Source organism: Ylistrum balloti, unplaced genomic scaffold (assembly GCF_031769215.1).
Source record: "Ylistrum balloti isolate Yb309-2 unplaced genomic scaffold, AGI_CSIRO_Ybal_v1 Utg370292, whole genome shotgun sequence".
NCBI classification, from domain to species: domain Eukaryota; kingdom Metazoa; phylum Mollusca; class Bivalvia; order Pectinida; family Pectinidae; genus Ylistrum; species Ylistrum balloti.
The window spans coordinates 1,300,995-1,317,621 of record NW_026782221.1 but is presented as its reverse complement, the minus strand read 5'-3'; the positions used below and the strand labels follow the sequence as shown (position 1 = coordinate 1,317,621).

The 16,627-nt window shown below is 35.1% G+C and overlaps 1 protein-coding gene across 1 annotated transcript in view; it reads left to right on the top strand.

Annotated features, from left to right (window-relative positions):
- The window catches only part of LOC132553017 (ras-specific guanine nucleotide-releasing factor 2-like), a 184,097-nt gene that overhangs the window by 128,252 nt on the left and 39,218 nt on the right, over positions 1-16,627 (top strand). The window contains exon 12 of the mRNA XM_060217220.1: positions 15,384-15,556. Coding sequence (XP_060073203.1) covers positions 15,384-15,556 — 173 coding nt within the window. The remainder of the gene's footprint in view (positions 1-15,383; positions 15,557-16,627) is intronic.

Genomic DNA, 16,627 nt, shown 5'->3' with positions numbered 1-16,627 from the left:
TTGATGTCATGACTTTGTTATTGATAGAACATTGATGTCATGACTTTGTTAGTGATAGAACATTGATGTCATGACTTTGTTATTGATAGAACATTGATGTCATGACTTTGTTATTGATAGAACATTGATGTCATGACTTTGTTATTGATAGAACATTGATGTCATGACTTTGTTATTGATAGAACATTGATGTCATGACTTTGTTATTGATAGAACATTGATGTCATGACTTTGTTATCAATAGAACATTGATGTCATGACTTTGTTATTGATAGAACATTGATGTCATGACTTTGTTATCAATAGAACATTGATGTCATGACTTTGTTATCAATAGAACATTGATGTCATGACTTTGTTATCAATAGAACATTGATGTCATGACTTTGTTATTGATAGAACATTGATGTCATGACTTTGGTATTGATAGAACATTGATGTCATGACTTTGTTATCAATAGAACATTGATGTCATGACTTTGTTATCAATAGAACATTGATGTCATGACTTTGTTATTGATAGAACATTGATGTCATGACTTTGTTATTGATAGAACATTGATGTCATGACTTTGTTATCAATAGAACATTGATGTCATGACTTTGTTATTGATAGAACATTGATGTCATGACTTTGTTATTGATAGAACATTGATGTCATGACTTTGTTATTGATAGAACATTGATGTCATGACTTTGTTATTGATAGAACATTGATGTCATGACTTTGTTATTGATAGAACATTGATGTCATGACTTTGTTATTGATAGAACATTGATGTCATGACTTTGTTATCAATAGAACATTGATGTCATGACTTTGTTATCAATAGAACATTGATGTCATGACTTTGTTATTGATAGAACATTGATGTCATGACTTTGTTATTGATAGAACATTGATGTCATGACTTTGTTAGTGATAGAACATTGATGTCATGACTTTGTTATTGATAGAACATTGATGTCATGACTTTGTTATTGATAGAACATTGATGTCATGACTTTGTTATCAATAGAACATTGATGTCATGACTTTGTTATTGATAGAACATTGATGTCATGACTTTATTATCAATAGAACATTGATGTCATGACTTTGTTATTGATAGAACATTGATGTCATGACTTTGTTATTGATAGAACATTGATGTCATGACTTTGTTATCAATAGAACATTGATGTCATGACTTTATTATCAATAGAACATTGATGTCATGACTTTGTTATCAATAGAACATTGATGTCATGACTTTGTTATCAATAGAAGATTGATGTCATGACTTTGGTAGTGACAGAACATTGATGTCATGACTTTGTTATTAATAGAACATTGATGTCATGACTTAATAGAACATTGATGTCATGACTTTGTTATTGATAGAACATTGATGTCATGACTTTGTTATTGATAGAACATTGATGTCATGACTTTGTTATTGATAGAACATTGATGTCATGACTTTGTTATTGATAGAACATTGATGTCATGACTTTGTTATCATTAGAACATTGATGTCATGACTTTATTATCAATAGAACATTGATGTCATGACTTTGTTATTGATAGAACATTGATGTCATGACTTTGTTATTGATAGAACATTGATGTCATGACTTTGTTATCAATAGAACATTGATGTCATGACTTTGTTATTGATAGAACATTGATGTCATGACTTTGTTATTGATAGAACATTGATGTCATGACTTTGTTATTGATAGAACATTGATGTCATGACTTTGTTATCAATAGAACATTGATGTCATGACTTTGTTATTGATAGAACATTGATGTCATGACTTTGTTATTGATAGAACATTGATGTCATGACTTTGTTATCATTAGAACATTGATGTCATGACTTTATTATCAATAGAACATTGATGTCATGACTTTGTTATTGATAGAACATTGATGTCATGACTTTGTTATTGATAGAACATTGATGTCATGACTTTGTTATCAATAGAACATTGATGTCATGACTTTGTTATTGATAGAACATTGATGTCATGACTTTGTTATTGATAGAACATTGATGTCATGACTTTGTTATTGATAGAACATTGATGTCATGACTTTGTTATCAATAGAACATTGATGTCATGACTTTGTTATTGATAGAACATTGATGTCATGACTTTATTATCAATAGAACATTGATGTCATGACTTTGTTATTGATAGAACATTGATGTCATGACTTTGTTATTGATAGAACATTGATGTCATGACTTTGTTATCAATAGAACATTGATGTCATGACTTTATTATCAATAGAACATTGATGTCATGACTTTGTTATCAATAGAACATTGATGTCATGACTTTGTTATCAATAGAAGATTGATGTCATGACTTTGGTAGTGACAGAACATTGATGTCATGACTTTGTTATTAATAGAACATTGATGTCATGACTTTGTTATTGATAGAACATTGATGTCATGACTTTGTTATTGATAGAACATTGATGTCATGACTTTGTTATCAATAGAACATTGATGTCATGACTTTGTTATTGATGTCATGACTTTGTTATTGATAGAACATTGATGTCATGACTTTGTTAGTGACAGAACATTGATGTCATGACTTTGTTATCAATAGAACATTGATGTCATGACTTTGTTAGTGACAGAACATTGATGTCATGACTTTGTTATCAATAGAACATTGATGTCATGACTTTGTTATTGATAGAACATTGATGTCATGACTTTGTTATTGATAGAACATTGATGTCATGACTTTGTTATTGATAGAACATTGATGTCATGACTTTGTTATTGATAGAACATTGATGTCATGACTTTGTTAGTGATAGAACATTGATGTCATGACTTTGTTAGTGATAGAACATTGATGTCATGACTTTGTTAGTGATAGAACATTGATGTCATGACTTTGTTATTGATACAGTAAATACAGGATTTTTATCTGAAAATTAATTCTGGAGAAGTGTTTTTTATCTGAAAACTTTTCATTTTTGATGCTGTGAAACAATTAAACAATATATTTACTAACCATTTATGTGCACACTTGATGATTTATTTTGTAGGTCAGGGTCAAGCATATCAATGTCAAAGTCAAAAGATGTGTTTTAATTAACCATAAATAACATGAGGTAAAAATAGAATTTCATGCGTCAGAGGTGTAACTAATATATTGTACAGTTATCTTACATGTTTTAACTTATCATCAGAAATGTTGGAAAATTTTGCCTTGTGTCATGTGTCACTATAACATGAAATTAGCTCATTCAAGCTGTGTCAGAGTTAAAGCAGCCTTCATACAAATAATTTGAAGTATGAAGATGGGAGATCTGCTGTAGCCTAACAGTATCTGAAACACGTGATTTCAGATTTCACAGATACTGATATATAGCTCAGACAGGTAAACAGATAAATGTCACTCAGAAAATCCCACACAAAAGACAAAGGCTTGCTATAGATACCATGATGAACACACAGCTCAACTACAAATACTGGAAATATTGATTCTTAAGCTTCAAGGAAATCATTACTGCTCACTATATATGTTCTCCAGCAAATCATAATGTGAAACACCTTCAAGATTATAGGTATTCTATATCTGTGTATGGTGGTGTGATGGTGGAGAGACAGGTATTCTATATCTGTGTATGGTGGTGTGATGGTGGAGAGACAGGTATTCTATATCTCTGTGTCTGGTGGTGTGATGGTGGAAAGACAGGTATTCTATATCTCTGTGTATGGTGGTGTGATGGTGGAGAGACAGGTATTCTATATCTGTGTATGGTGGTGTGATGGTGGAGAGACAGGTATTCTATATCTGTGTATGGTGGTGTGATGGTGGAGAGACAGGTATTCTATATCTGTGTATGGTGGTGTGATGGTGGAGAGACAGGTATTCTATATCTGTGTATGGTGGTGTGATGGTGGAGAGACAGGTATTCTATATCTCTGTATGGTGGTGTGATGGTGGAGAGACAGGTATTCTATATCTGTGTATGGTGGTGTGATGGTGGAGAGACAGGTATTCTATATCTCTGTGTATGGTGGTGTGATGGTGGAGAGACAGGTATTCTATATCTGTGTATGGTGGTGTGATGGTGGAGAGACAGGTATTCTATATCTCTGTATGGTGGTGTGATGGTGGAGAGACAGGTATTCTATATCTGTGTATGGTGGTGTGATGGTGGAGAGACAGGTATTCTATATCTGTGTATGGTGGTGTGATGGTGGAGAGACAGGTATTCTATATCTGTGTATGGTGGTGTGATGGTGGAGAGACAGGTATTCTATATCTGTGTATGGTGGTGTGATGGTGGAGAGACAGGTATTCTATATCTGTGTATGGTGGTGTGATGGTGGAGAGACAGGTATTCTATATCTGTGTATGGTGGTGTGATGGTGGAGAGACAGGTATTCTATATCTGTGTATGGTGGTGTGATGGTGGAGAGACAGGTATTCTATATCTGTGTATGGTGGTGTGATGGTGGAGAGACAGGTATTCTATATCTGTGTATGGTGGTGTGATGGTGGAGAGACAGGTATTCTATATCTGTGTATGGTGGTGTGATGGTGGAGAGACAGGTATTCTATATCTGTGTATGGTGGTGTGATGGTGGAGAGACAGATTCAGGTATGGTGGTGTGATGGTGGAGAGACAGGTATTCTATATCTGTGTATGGTGGTGTGATGGTGGAGAGACAGGTATTCTATATCTGTGTATGGTGGTGTGATGGTGGAGAGACAGGTATTCTATATCTCTGTGTATGGTGGTGTGATGGTGGAGAGACAGGTATTCTATATCTCTGTGTATGGTGGTGTGATGGTGGAGAGACAGGTATTCTATATCTGTGTATGGTGGTGTGATGGTGGAGAGACAGGTATTCTATATCTCTGTATGGTGGTGTGATGGTGGAGAGACAGGTATTCTATATCTGTGTATGGTGGTGTGATGGTGGAGAGACAGGTATTCTATATCTCTGTGTATGGTGGTGTGATGGTGGAGAGACAGGTATTCTATATCTCTGTATGGTGGTGTGATGGTGGAGAGACAGGTGGTGTGATGGTATTCTATATCTCTGTGTATGGTGGTGTGATGGTGGAGAGACAGGTATTCTATATCTCTGTGTATGGTGGTGTGATGGTGGAGAGACAGGTATTCTATATCTGTGTATGGTGGTGTGATGGTGGAGAGACAGGTATTCTATATCTCTGTGTATGGTGGTGTGATGGTGGAGAGACAGGTATTCTATATCTGTGTATGGTGGTGTGATGGTGGAGAGACAGGTATTCTATATCTGTGTATGGTGGTGTGATGGTGGAGAGACAGGTATTCTATATCTGTGTATGGTGGTGTGATGGTGGAGAGACAGGTATTCTATATCTCTGTGTATGGTGGTGTGATGGTGGAGAGACAGGTATTCTATATCTGTGTATGGTGGTGTGATGGTGGAGAGACAGGTATTCTATATCTGTGTATGGTGGTGTGATGGTGGAGAGACAGGTACTCTTTCTCTGTGTATGGTGGTGTGATGGTGGAGAGACAGGTATTCTATATCTCTGTGTATGGTGGTGTGATGGTGGAGAGACAGGTATTCTATATCTGTGTATCAGGTATTCTATATCTGTGTATGGTGGTGTGATGGTGGAGAGACAGGTATTCTATATCTGTGTATGGTGGTGTGATGGTGGAGAGACAGGTATTCTATATCTGTGTATGGTGGTGTGATGGTGGAGAGACAGGTATTCTATATCTCTGTGTATGGTGGTGTGATGGTGGAGAGACAGGTATTCTATATCTGTGTATGGTGGTGTGATGGTGGAGAGACAGGTATTCTATATCTCTGTCTCGGGTGGTGTGTTGGGGGTGAGACAGGTATTCTATATCTGTGTATGGTGGTGTGATGGTGGAGAGACAGGTATTCTATATCTCTGTATGGTGGTGTGATGGTGGAGATACAGGTATTCTATATCTCTGTATGGTGGTGTGATGGTGGAGAGACAGGTACTCTTTCTCTGTGTATGGTGGTGTGATGGTGGAGAGACAGGTACTCTTTCTCTGTGTATGGTGGTGTGATGGTGGAGAGACAGGTATTCTACATCTCTGTATGGTGGTGTGATGGTGGAGAGACAGGTACTCTTTCTCTGTGTATGGTGGTGTGATGGTGGAGAGACAGGTATTCTATATCTCTGTATGGTGGTGTGATGGTGGAGAGACAGGTATTCTATATCTCTGTATGGTGGTGTGATAGTGGAGATACAGGTACTCTTTCTCTGTGTATGGTGGTGTGATGGTGGAGAGACAGGTATTCTATATCTCTGTTTGGTGGTATGATAGTGGAGATACAGGTATTCTATATCTCTCTGTATGGTGGTGTGATAGTGGAGATACAGGTACTCTTTCTCTGTGTATGGTGGTGTGATGGTGGAGAGACAGGTATTCTATATCTCTGTATGGTGGTGTGATAGTGGAGATACAGGTACTCTTTCTCAGTGTATGGTGGTGTGATAGTGGAGATACAGGTATTCTATATCTGTGTATGGTGGTGTGATGGTGGAGAGACAGGTATTCTATATCTCTCTGTATGAAGGTGTAATTTTTGTCATGGCTATTTCTTGAGAAGTGCTTGGATCTATTTCAGGTTTTATTTGTAGATTTCCTTTGGTCCCTAGTTGTGCCCATTTGATTTTTGGACTGATCAGAAAAACAAAATGGCTGACAAATGGTCATTTTGGATTTTGACAATGAAAGTTTTTGCTATTTCTTGAGAAGGACTGTATGGATTTTTCTCATATTTTAGTTGTGGGCCGCCCTTAGTACCTTATTGTGCCTTTGTGATTTTGGCACTGATAAGGCTGATAAGCAACCATCCTTAATATTGCAGTTAAACATTATTATTGCTGTTTTTTAAGAGGAAAAAAGAGGAGAGATCTAACTTTTATAGGACAAATATCAAACCTTGGTGGGTGCTAGATTTGTGATCTCTTGTATGCTGTTTAGTACCTGAAAGTGATAGGTTTGACTTAGAGAAACGTACCTACTGTTATGTTACAGAGAATGCAGCTTCATTCAGAAGCACAATATATCTTAACTTTTCTAGAAGTAAAGCGCTGTTCAACCCAGAGTTCTATTGATTTTCAGAGGGTCTAGGTCTGCATCTTTATAATGCTAAAATAAGATAGATATTGCTATATATAGATTGCTACAGTTGACGATGGTAGACTAAAGACTGTGGTGGCAAGTGTCTAGGTTTTAACAAGGAAAATCTCACAGCATAAAACTGACCTTCTTTACATATCGTACAAAACTGACCTTGTTTATAAAACACACAGTACTGACATTGTATATATATCACACCGTACTGATCTTGTTTATATATAACACAATGTACTGACCTTGTTTATATATAACACAGTACTGACCTTGTTTATATAACACACAGTACTGACCTTGTTTATATATCACACAGTACTAACCTTGTTTATATATCACACACAGTACTAACTGACCTTGTTTATATATCACACACAGTACTGACTTTGTTTATATATCACACAGTACTGATCTTGTTTATATATAACACACAGTACTGACCTTGTTTATATATCACACAATACTGACCTTGTTTATATATCACACAATACTGACCTTGTTTATATATCACACACAGTACTGACCTTGTTTGTATACAACACAGTACTGACCTTGTTTATATATAACACACAGTACTGACCTTGTTTATATATCACACACAGTACTGACCTTGTTTATATATCACACAGTACTGACCTTGTTTATATATCACACAATACTGACCTTGTTTATATATCACACACAGTACTGACCTTGTTTATATACAACACAGTACTGACCTCGTTTATATATTACACAGTACTGACTCAAATTATCATTCCTTAACACTATAGCATTATAGATATATATGATATTTCCCATAAAACTATATATATATATTAATGTTATTTTCAATCCATTATGAGATATAAATGTTATTTACAATCCATTATTAGATATAAATGTTATTTTCAATCCATTATGAGATATAAATGTTATTTACAATCCATTATGAGATATAAATGTTATTTACAATCCATTATGAGATATAAATGTTATTTACAATACATTATGAGATATAAATGTTATTTACAATCCATTATGAGATATAAATGTTATTTACAATCCATTATTAGATATAAATGTTATTTACAATCCATTATTAGATATAAATGTTATTTATAATCCATTATGAGATATAAATGTTATTTATAATCCATTATGAGATATAAATGTTATTTACAATCCATTATTAGATATGAATGTTATTTATAATCCATTATGAGATATATTTAATGTTATTTATTTACAATCCATTATGAGATATATGTTATTTATAATCCATTATGAGATATAAATGTTATTTACAATCCATTATGAGATATAAATGTTATCTATAATCCATTATTAGATATAAATGTTATTTATAATCCATTATGAGATATAAATGTTATTTACAATCCATTATGAGATATAAATGTTATTTACAATCCATTATGAGATATAAATGTTATTTACAATCCATTATTAGATATAAATGTTATTTACAATCCATTATTAGATATAAATGTTATTTACAGTACATTATGAGATATAAATGTTATTTATAATCCATTATGAGATATAAATGTTATTTATAATCCATTATGAGATATAAATGTTATTTATAATCCATTATGAGATATAAATGTTATTTATAATCCATTATGAGATATAAATGTTATTTACAATCCATTATTAGATATAAATGTTATTTACAATCCATTATTAGATATAAATGTTATTTACAGTACATTATGAGATATAAATGTTATTTATAATCCATTATGAGATATAAATGTTATTTATAATCCATTATGAGATATAAATGTTATTTATAATCCATTATGAGATATAAATGTTATTTATAATCCATTATGAGATATAAATGTTATTTATAATCCATTATGAGATATAAATGTTATTTACAATCCATTATGAGATATAAATGTTATTTACAATCCATTATGAGATATAAATGTTATTTACAATACATTATGAGATATAAATGTTATTTACAATCCATTATGAGATATAAATGTTATTTACAATCCATTATTAGATATAAATGTTATTTACAATCCATTATTAGATATAAATGTTATTTACAATACATTATGAGATATAAATGTTATTTATAATCCATTATGAGATATAAATGTTATTTATAATCCATTATGAGATATAAATGTTATTTACAGTACATTATGAGATATAAATGTTATTTATAATCCATTATGAGATATAAATGTTATTTATAATCCATTATGAGATATAAATGTTATTTACAATACATTATTAGATATAAATGTTATTTACAATCCATTATGAGATATAAATGTTATTTACAATCCATTATTAGATATAAATTTTATCTATAATCCATTATGAGATATAAATGTTATCTATAATCCATTATGAGATATAAATGTTATTTACAATCCATTATTAGATATAAATTTTATCTATAATCCATTATGAGATATAAATGTTATCTATAATCCATTATGAGATATAAATGTTATTTACAATACATTATGAGATATAAATGTTATTTACAATACATTATTAGATATAAATGTTATTTACAATCCATTATGAGATATAAATGTTATTTACAATCCATTATTAGATATAAATGTTATTTATAATCCATTATGAGATATAAATGTTATTTATAATCCATTATGAGATATAAATGTTATCTATAATCCATTATTAGATATAAATGTTATTTATAATCCATTATTAGATATAAATGTTATTTATAATCCATTATTAGATATAAATGTATAAATGTTATTTATAATCCATTATGAGATATAAATGTTATTTATAATCCATTATGAGATATAAATGTTATCTATAATCCATTATTAGATATAAATGTTATTTACAATACATTATGAGATATAAATGTTATTTACAATCCATTATGAGATATAAATGTTATCTATAATCCATTATTAGATATAAATGTTATTTATAATCCATTATGAGATATAAATGTTATCTATAATCCATTATTAGATATAAATGTTATTTATAATCCATTATTAGATATAAATGTTATTTATAATCCATTTTGAGATATAAATGTTAATTTTTAAACTTTGTTTAGGTAGATTATGAAATATTGATTCAGGATTACAAAGTTTACTAGGAGATAAAATTCATACCTTTAAGTTGATAAAGAATTGATTATTAAACCCAGTGAAGCATTGATCACCTGTGTTAGCACTGCCTAATAACTGGTATTAATTGATAGCACATGACAGAAGCACATGACCAGAGCACATGCTTACAATGAACAGTATACTGTATTGATGTGGTATTGACCCAGTCCACTATTGTAAAATGATGTTAAAAGACAAGAGCACAAATCTCTGTGACCTTTTGTGAAGGGCGTCATTATTGAATTCTAAATCTGCGCATAAACACCACTCATGCATGTCTTGTCATATTTGGCATTCAAGCATAGCGTGTCTGAGGAATTTAACTGGCGGATTGATTGGACGGATTAATACTGTATCCCACCGAGAAATGCATAATTAAACATTCTTTATCATTGCATTAGTAACAGAGACCTTCATTACTGGTTCTGTCCCACAACTAGGCAACAAAAACTATAGTGTCTAAATTAACGTACAACAATGATGTGGTCTAGATGTGTGTACAATGTACAGACAATATCTAGATTTATGTTACAACAATGATGTGGTCTAGATGTGTGTACAATGTACAGACAGTATCTAGATTAATGTTACAACAATGATGTGGTCTAGATGTGTGTACAATGTAAAGACAATATCTAGATTAATGTTACAACAATGATGTGGTCTAGATGTGTGTACAATGTACAGACAATATCTAGATTAATGTTACAACAATGATGTGGTCTAGATGTGTGTACAATGTACAGACAATATCTAGATTAATGTTACAACAATGATGTGGTCTAGATGTGTGTACAATGTAAAGACAATATCTAGATTAATGTTACAACAATGATGTGGTCTAGATGTGTGTACAATGTAGTAACAATATCTAGATTAATGTTACAACAATGATGTGGTCTAGATGTGTGTACAATGTAGTAACAATATCTAGATTAATGTTACAACAGTGATGTGGTCTAGATGTGTGTACAATGTACAAACAATATCTAGATTAATGTTAAAAATATAAACTTTATTTATTTTACAACAATTGCGAAACAAGTTATTTCAGCTTATACTAATCACTCTTGGTGGCTCGGATGTAAGCGCGCGAGGGGAGTTATTATGGGAGGAAACCAGAGTACCCGTGGAAAACCTACGTGGTCGGGCAGGTGACCCCTTACCTTTTCACGTCCGTTCTGGGAATCGAACCCCGGTCGGCTAGGTGAAAGGCGAGTGCGTTACCACAGCGCCACCCGACCACCCTATACCCAGTGACAGCATGTATGTACCCTGTGACAGCTTGTGTGTACCCTGTGACAGTGTATATGTACCCTGTGACAGTGTGTATGTTTACTCTGTGACAGTGTGTATGTACCCTGTGACAGTGTGTATGTTTACCCTGTGACAGTGTGTATGTACCCTGTGACAGTGTGTATGTACCCTGTGACAGCTTGTGTGTACCCCTTGGCATCATGTGTGTACACTATGAGAGTGTGTGTTTACCCTGTGACAGTGTGTATGTACCCTGTGACAGCTTGTGTGTACCCCTTGGCATCATGTGTGTACACTATGAGAGTGTGTGTTTACCCTGTGACAGTGTGTATGTACCCTGTGACAGCTTGTGTGTACCCCTTGGCATTAGTGTGTACACTATGAGAGTGTGTGTTTACCCTGTGACAGTGTGTATGTACCCTGTGACAGTGTGTATGTACCCTGTGACAGCTTGTGTGTACCCCTTGGCATCATGTGTGTACACTATGAGAGTGTGTGTTTACCCTGTGACAGTGTGTATGTACCCCTTGGCATCATGTGTGTACACTATGAGAGTGTGTGTTTACCCTGTGACAGTGTGTATGTACCCTGTGACAGCTTGTGTGTACCCCTTGGCATTATTTGTGTGCGCTGTGAGAGTGTTTCTTTACCCTGTGATGATAGGTGTTACTTCTGCTACCTTCATACTCATATAGGGACTCAAGAATATGTAATCTTGTTAAATACTAGCCTGAATAATCGCTTAGATTGAGAGAAATTCTCTTTAGCTGGATTGGTTGAGTGTAAGATTGGTAAGCAGAAGGTATGGGTTTGAAGCAGAGACATTGAAATGCGTATCGTGTGAGTATGTTGGTTCCTGTCACAGTTTGTAAATTTTCTGTGACAGGGCATGTGTACCCTGTGACAATATGTTGGTTCCTGTCACAGTTTGTACATTTTCTGTGACAGGGCATGTGTACCCTGTGAGAGTATGTTGGTTCCTGTCACAGTTTGTAAATTTTCTGTGACAGGGCATGTGTACCCTGTGACAATATGTTGGTTCCTGTCACAGTTTGTACATTTTCTGTGACAGGGCATGTGTACCCTGTGACAATATGTTGGTTCCTGTCACAGTTTGTACATTTTCTGTGACAGGGCATGTGTACCCAATGTGACAGTACAAATATTTTCATTGACAATATGTATAGTCTGTCACAGGAGGGACCTTGATAAAGTACCTGGTAGGTACATTTTCTGTGACACTGTGTGTACCCTGTGACAGTAGGTGTATTTTCTGTGACAGTTTGTGTGTGTACCCTGTGACAGTAGGTGTATTTTCTGTGACACTGTGTGTGTATCCTGTGACAGCAGGTATATTTTCTGTGACACTGTGTGTGTACCCAGTGATGGTAGGTATATTTTCTGTGACACTGTGTGTGTGTGTACCCTGTGACAGAAGGTGTATTTTCTGTGACACTGTGTGTGTGTACTCTGTGACAGTAGGTGTATTTTCTGTGACACTGTGTGTACCCAGTGACGGTAGGTGTATTTTCTGTGACACTGTGTGTACCCTGTGACACTAGGTATATTTTCTGTGACACTGTGTGTACCCTGTGACAGCAGGTATATTTTCTGTGACACTGTGTGTGTACCCAGTGATGGTAGGTATATTTTCTATGACAGTTTGTGTGTGTGTACCCTGTGACAGTAGGTGTATTTTCTGTGACACTGTGTGTGTGTGTGTACCCTGTGACAGTAGGTGTATTTTCTGTGACACTGTGTGTGTATCCTGTGACAGTAGGTATATTTTCTGTGACACTGTGTGTGTACCCAGTGATGGTAGGTATATTTTCTGTGACAGTTTGTGTGTGTGTACCCTGTGACAGTAGGTGTATTTTCTGTGACACTGTGTGTGTGTACCCTGTGACAGTAGGTGTATTTTCTGTGACACTGTGTGTACCCTGTGACAGTAGGTATATTTTCTGTGACACTGTGTGTACCCAGTGACGGTAGGTGTATTTTCTGTGACACTGTGTGTACCCTGTGACACTAGGTATATTTTCTGTGACACTGTGTGTACCCTGTGATGGTAGGTATATTTGCTGTGACACTGTGTGTGTACCCTGTGACAGTAGGTGTATTTTCTGTGACACTGTGTGTACCCTGTGACGGTAGGTATATTTTCTGTGACACTGTGTGTACCCTGTGACAGTAGGTGTATTTTCTGTGACACTGTGTGTACCCTGTGACACTAGGTATATTTTCTGTGACACTGTGTGTACCCTGTGATGGTAGGTATATTTGCTGTGACACTGTGTGTGTACCCTGTGACACTAGGTATATTTTCTGTGACACTGTGTGTACCCTGTGATGGTAGGTATATTTGCTGTGACACTGTGTGTGTACCCTGTGACACTAGGTATATTTTCTGTGACACTGTGTGTACCCTGTGATGGTAGGTATATTTGCTGTGACACTGTGTGTGTACCCTGTGACAGTAGGTGTATTTTCTGTGACACTGTGTGTGGGTAGCCTGTAACAGTAGGTGTATTTTCTGTCACACTGTGTGTACCCTGTGACGGTAGGTATATTTTCTGTGACACTGTGTGTACCCAGTGATGGTAGGTGTATTTTCTGTGACACTGTGTGTACCCTGTGATGGTAGGTATATTTGCTGTGACACTGTGTGTGTACCCTGTGACAATAGGTATATTTTCTGTGACACTGTGTGTGTGTGTACCCAGTGACAGTAGGTATATTTTCTGTGACACTGTGTGTGTGTGTATCCTGTGACAGTAGGTGTATTTTCTGTGACACTGTGCATGTGTACCCTGTGACAGTAGGTGTATTTTCTGTGACACTGTGTGTGTGTGTGTACCCAGTGACAGTAGGTGTATTTTCTGTGACACTGTGTTTGTGTGTACCCTGTGACAGTAGGTATATTTTCAGTGACAGTTTGTGTGTGTGTACCCTGTGACAGTAGGTGTATTTTCTGTGACACTGTGTGTGTGTACTCTGTGACAGTAGGTATATTTTCTGTGACACTGTGTGTGTACCCTGTGACAGTAAGTATATTTTCTGTGACACTGTGTGTGTGTGTGTACCCAGTGACAGTAGGTGTATTTTCTGTGACAGTTTGTGTGTGTGTGTACCCTATGATAGTATGTATGCTTTCTCTGACAGAGCGTGTGTTCCCTGTCACACTCGTTAGTGCTCTGTCTGTCAGCCTATTTCGTGTGCTAGGCTGCTGTGGTATAGAGCTTTCTCTGTGTCAGGTTTATGGGCAGTGTTTGGTACATTGATGTGCTGTGTTTTACCATATAAGCAGTGTGTTAGTCCTCTCCTCGAGAGCCTAAGCAATGTCTGCCAAGTGATATAAAATCAATGGGGAACTTCGCTCATATAAATGACTTTGTCCTGTAATGAATGAACTTAAAACTGCCAGCTTTGATTTTGCTTGTAGATATTGACAAAAAAAATCCTCATCAGTATTGGCATACACACAAGATAGAGCTGACAGCTAGAGCTGTGTGACATGTGTGTTCTGGCCACTCTGCATCCTACATATATTGATAGAATGTGTTTCTTGTGAGAAGCACATGGGGACTGAGTGTGAGTTTATGCTGTCGGCCCTGGAATCCTCATAGTAATTATGTGAATGAGGGGGGAAATCCACTGGGTCAATACAATAGTGCTCAGTTTTGACAACAGATGGCAGCACCCTGTTCTCTTTTGTTGCACATGCTCAGTGGAGATTTATCTGCTTTAAGCAGCCATCGAGTAATGTTTTGGTACATCATTATTGGACTAAATTTAATATTCACATGAATCTCTGTTTGAAAGCTGTGTTACTGTCATTCCAGGGGCATTACTACAAGTCTTCAACGAAAAAGGGAAATTTGGACGCGGGCGCCTTGGCTCCTTCAGCTCTTCATTCAAGGAGTCCAAAAAAGAGGTTGTGCGCCAAGTGTTTCTCTTCACCAATCATATGTTACTAACTACACGGTCCTCTAACGGAAGACTTCACCTTGCCAAAGTAAGATGTGATTTGTTTTTGTACATGTTAATCCCCCTATAGCCTTAGCTAGTCAGACGAAGCAGCCATGTGCAGGCCTAAGGCCTTGCTAATAATTTGAATGCAGATTTATGTCTATTTCTATCCACAGAGTTATGTTATTGATGGCATTGTCATTAACATCACATACAATGTGACATTCCTTTTTCATATTGATAGTGTGTGAAACATTCTACTTACAATTTTGAGTCCTATTTGCCTGTAGGATTAAGAAATCAATACATTTTGGTACTATAGATTTGCTTACTTAAGATGCTAACAGCTTTCTTCTGTAGATCTGCATACTTATGTATTCAAGTCCATGTGATATAACAGTGTAATGCATTACACACTATCTTCAAAATATAAGTATGTTAAATTTAAACCAAGATATCATAGGTAGAAATTAATCTGTCTACATGGTATTTTGATGCAAATTAATTTAAAAAACCTTATGTATCAGTACTGTGTCCTGTAATACAATAAACCTGAAAAACATTGATAGTTTTTTACAACTTAAATAGTTTTTTGGAACACAGATCATAGGTCTAGGATTCTACAGATTATTGCTACTGTAAAGGGATAACTGCCAGAGTACCTATAAAATGAGATGGAGTTACAGGGAGAAAAATTTAGTGATAGCAACAGACATGAAAAAATGACTGAAAAGGGATGTTTACATGGGAGATGTCTAGTAAATGGAGGTATTCTGGGAAGGTAACTTGTGGGGAAGGTAAACTGGGGGTATAACCTGGTAAATTAACAGGAATGATAGATATTGAGAAAGATAATCAGGGGAGATAATTTGTAAGAAAGGTAAACAGGGGGTATATCTTATAAGGGAGTAACACAGGGGGGATAACTTGTAAGAGATATTAACAGTGGTGATAAATATTGTTAAAGATTAATGGAGAGATAACAACTCAGGACGACAAACAAGGGAGATATCTTGTTAGTGTGTAATCAAAGGGAGATAGTATGTAAGAGATAAATGGGGACAGATATATATTAAGAAAAGTAAACAAGTCAGGATGGTTAACAGAGTAGGTAGCA